Raw genomic sequence first — 3,188 nt, 5'->3', positions numbered from 1 at the left:
AATCAGGTTAAAGGAGGGGCGTGACAAACAGTTGCACAACAAGATGGCAGCTACTTCAGTTGAAAATGAGGGTGTCTTCCATTACAGTTCCTGAAAAAAATCTTAAAACATTCTTCCCAAATTCGTTAGGCTCCATTCCAAAAGTTGAACACAATTCAACTCTCCACTTTGCACCCGAATATGACATATTTAATGACGTCACCTCAAAACTCCTAAACAATGGGTAACGGGTAAGGTATAACGGATATTCAGGGTTCAACACAGGTTTGCTTGAAGTAGTGTTTATTAATATATATATAGATATATAGTCATATCAACAGTAGCCACATGCCCAGAAAACAATTGGTAAATAGTGAGTTTTCTGTACAGCCCTGTCTCAGGACTTTGTCTCAGGACCTGTCTTGCCCAAGGAGAGACTGGTGGTCGCCAGCTTTGGTCCTCTTGGTCCAGTAGAATATGGCCACAACCAGCAACACTATGATCGTAATGAACAACCCAGCAAGGACCATGGTGCTCACAGTCATGCTGGAACTGAGGGCAATCTTGGACCCGCCTGTTTCAGCCGTGCCTTTTTCAGCCGTGCCCGTTTCAGCTGTGCCCTCGCCCCTTTCAAACTTGTCCCCGCCGTCTTCAGCATGGGTCCCGCTCTTGTCTGCCGTAGCCCTGCCCTTCTCTGGGCGAGTTGCAATCCCTATCAGTGACATCAATATAATATTTAAAGCAGATCTCTAATATAATCAAATCATAACCCCCCCCCCCATGGTGTGTCTGTCTGTAATTCGATTTGATCAATTTGATTTGTCTGAAACATGTTCTCCTTGACTGCTGTCTTGGATCAGGTCTCTCTTAAAAAGAGATTTTAGCTCAATGAGACTAACCTGGATAAATAAAGGTAAAATAAAAAAAGACCCATTACCTGCTACAAGTTCCTCTTCATCATTTTCACTGCGCTGGGCATGTCTCACCACCCGGAAAGGACCCTGGGTAATGTCGTGCCTGGCCGTCTCTGAGTTGACATTTCGTCTGCGTCTGCGCGAGGGGTCTTTCAGGCAGCCCCGGGCACACCTGGAGTTGGGGTTCCCTTCCTCACACAGGATCACGGAACAGGTGATGTACAACTGCAGGGGTAGGGAAAAGTTAGGAGGGGCAGGAGTGTGCGTGCGTGCGTGCGTGCGTGTGTGCGTGCATATGTACCTGATCGTAGTTTCCGGTGAATTTAAAGGCCTGCATCTCAAAGTTGTATTTGGTCGGATCAGTGGACTGAACCTTTACTGTCTCGTCCTTCAAACACCTATGATAATCGCAGATACACACAGATAAATGTCCAAAACAATTTTTTTTCAATTCTCTCAAAGTTCTAATTGTGACAGAGGCAGCTATACCTCATCCAAATCAGACTATGTACCATGAACCCTTTCATTCACATATTTGTTAACATATTTGCGCTGTTTAGCATACAAACAAAACAAAATGTGTATTTTAGCTGAAATTACAATACATAAAGAGGGACAAAATTACAAGGGGTGCTGTTGTCTTTTACACTCTGAAGCCACCACCAGCCCCGCCCTCACCCATTTTTGATGATGTAATAGAAGAGGCTGTTTTTGGTGTCCTCCGTAGGTGTGGCTTTGCAGGACTCTACGTGCAAGCGCACCGTGGGAAGGTCTGTCTTGGCCTTGATGCCCATGTAGATCGTGTCCAGCAGATTCACCTCGACAGGGTAGGCGCTGGCCTCCACCTTCTGACTGAAGTTACTATCACTATAGATGTCAAAGTTGTATTCGAAGCTGCCAAAGCTGGACTCTGTGAAGATGTAGTCAGACTTGTGCAACTGGTAGTGGCTGGAGATGGAGAGTGTTTTCGGGAAGCGGCAAGAAAAGCCGATCTTCACCTTCCGCCGTCTGGAGATCACAGTGTTGGCCTTCTCGAAAGAGTTGATCTCGTTTTTAAAGATGAGGTAGTCTCCTGCATCCTAGAAGAAGAAGAAAAAGGAGGAAAAAAGCAAAGAAAGACAAAAGGAAAGAGAAAGAGAGAACTAATCAAGATTGCTGTTTGCGTGTTTCTTTGTGTGTGTGTGTGTGTGTGTGTGTGTGTGTGTGTGTGTGTGTGTGTGTGTGTGTGTGTGTGTGTGTGTGTGTGTGACCTACCTCCAGTTTGGTGCCACAGGAGCTGAGTGACATGATGGCCATGATGTGTGTTTCGTTTGCGGTCAGTGAGCAGGAGGGGTCAGCCAGCTGCAGCCAGCTCTTATCAACACCCTGAAGAGAGTTCTTTTTTATGACAATGGTCATACGGCTGGCTGTACACGACACGTCAGACGGATCTGGACAAACATACACACACACACACACAGCTTATAGCATGTACCATACCTAAAAACACGTATGAAGTAGAAATAATGTAGAATGATGATGTAGAAATGTAATTCAAGCAAATATACAGTATTTCTATGACTATATCTATGGCATACTGTATATATGTATCAGATCATATGTATTTCTTGTACTTTATGTTTGACATGTCTATTATCTGACAAATCAAGAAATGAGCCCATTGACCTTCGATATGGAGTGATCTTGCCACCGTCATGACCACACATCTCATTACTGATTGGCTGAATCAGGAGAGAACGGAGAGAGCAGATCATCGAGGTTTAATTATTATTAAACTTAATTTATATCTTAATTTATATCATTTATTATTAAACCCTATTTATACAGGGGTGTCCCACTGAGATAAAGGTCTCTTTTTTTTAGGGGAACCCTGCTTAGATTAAAATACATTACATTAAAATGAAATTACATTTCATTAGCCTACTACAAACACGTACACAATATAATAACACAGTACAATCCTCAGATCCTTTATCAAGGTCTTACACGACTGATAGTCACAAGAGAATCTTGTTTGAATATGTTTTGAAGGTTATTCCAGGTATTCAGGGCACAAAAACAAAAGGCCACCACACCTTTCGAAGCACTGTATATTGACCGTACCTCTCAGAGCAACCCTATATTGACCATATCTCTCATAACAACTCTTAATTTACCTTAATCCTCGTGACCGTATATTGACTGTACCTGTTATTGGTCTCTGCGGTGAAGCAGAGAGGTATGTGGCGGTGGAGATCGTTGGGCTGTGGTGTCCAGGTCAGGTTGATCGCACTGACCCCAAAACCCTCATTTCGA

The 3,188-nt window shown here is 43.6% G+C and overlaps 1 protein-coding gene across 1 annotated transcript in view; it reads right to left on the bottom strand.

Moving 5' to 3' along the window:
* Nucleotides 1-250: 250 nt before the first annotated feature.
* The window catches only part of LOC310804767 (uncharacterized protein), a 7,252-nt gene continuing 4,314 nt past the window's right edge, over nt 251-3,188 (bottom strand). Inside the window, exons 7-13 of the mRNA XM_083670103.1 lie at nt 3,081-3,188; nt 2,559-2,614; nt 2,148-2,323; nt 1,572-1,972; nt 1,195-1,291; nt 917-1,118; nt 251-691 (exon numbers count right to left, since the gene is read on the bottom strand). The exon at nt 3,081-3,188 is cut by the window's right edge and continues 48 nt beyond it. Coding sequence (XP_083526229.1) covers nt 390-691; nt 917-1,118; nt 1,195-1,291; nt 1,572-1,972; nt 2,148-2,323; nt 2,559-2,614; nt 3,081-3,188 — 1,342 coding nt within the window. The 3' untranslated portion in view covers nt 251-389. The remainder of the gene's footprint in view (nt 692-916; nt 1,119-1,194; nt 1,292-1,571; nt 1,973-2,147; nt 2,324-2,558; nt 2,615-3,080) is intronic.

Source organism: Argentina silus (assembly GCF_951799395.1).
Source record: "Argentina silus genome assembly, chromosome: 5".
In the NCBI taxonomy this organism is placed as follows: Eukaryota; Metazoa; Chordata; class Actinopteri; order Argentiniformes; family Argentinidae; genus Argentina; species Argentina silus.
This window is presented reverse-complemented; position numbering and strand designations above follow the sequence as displayed.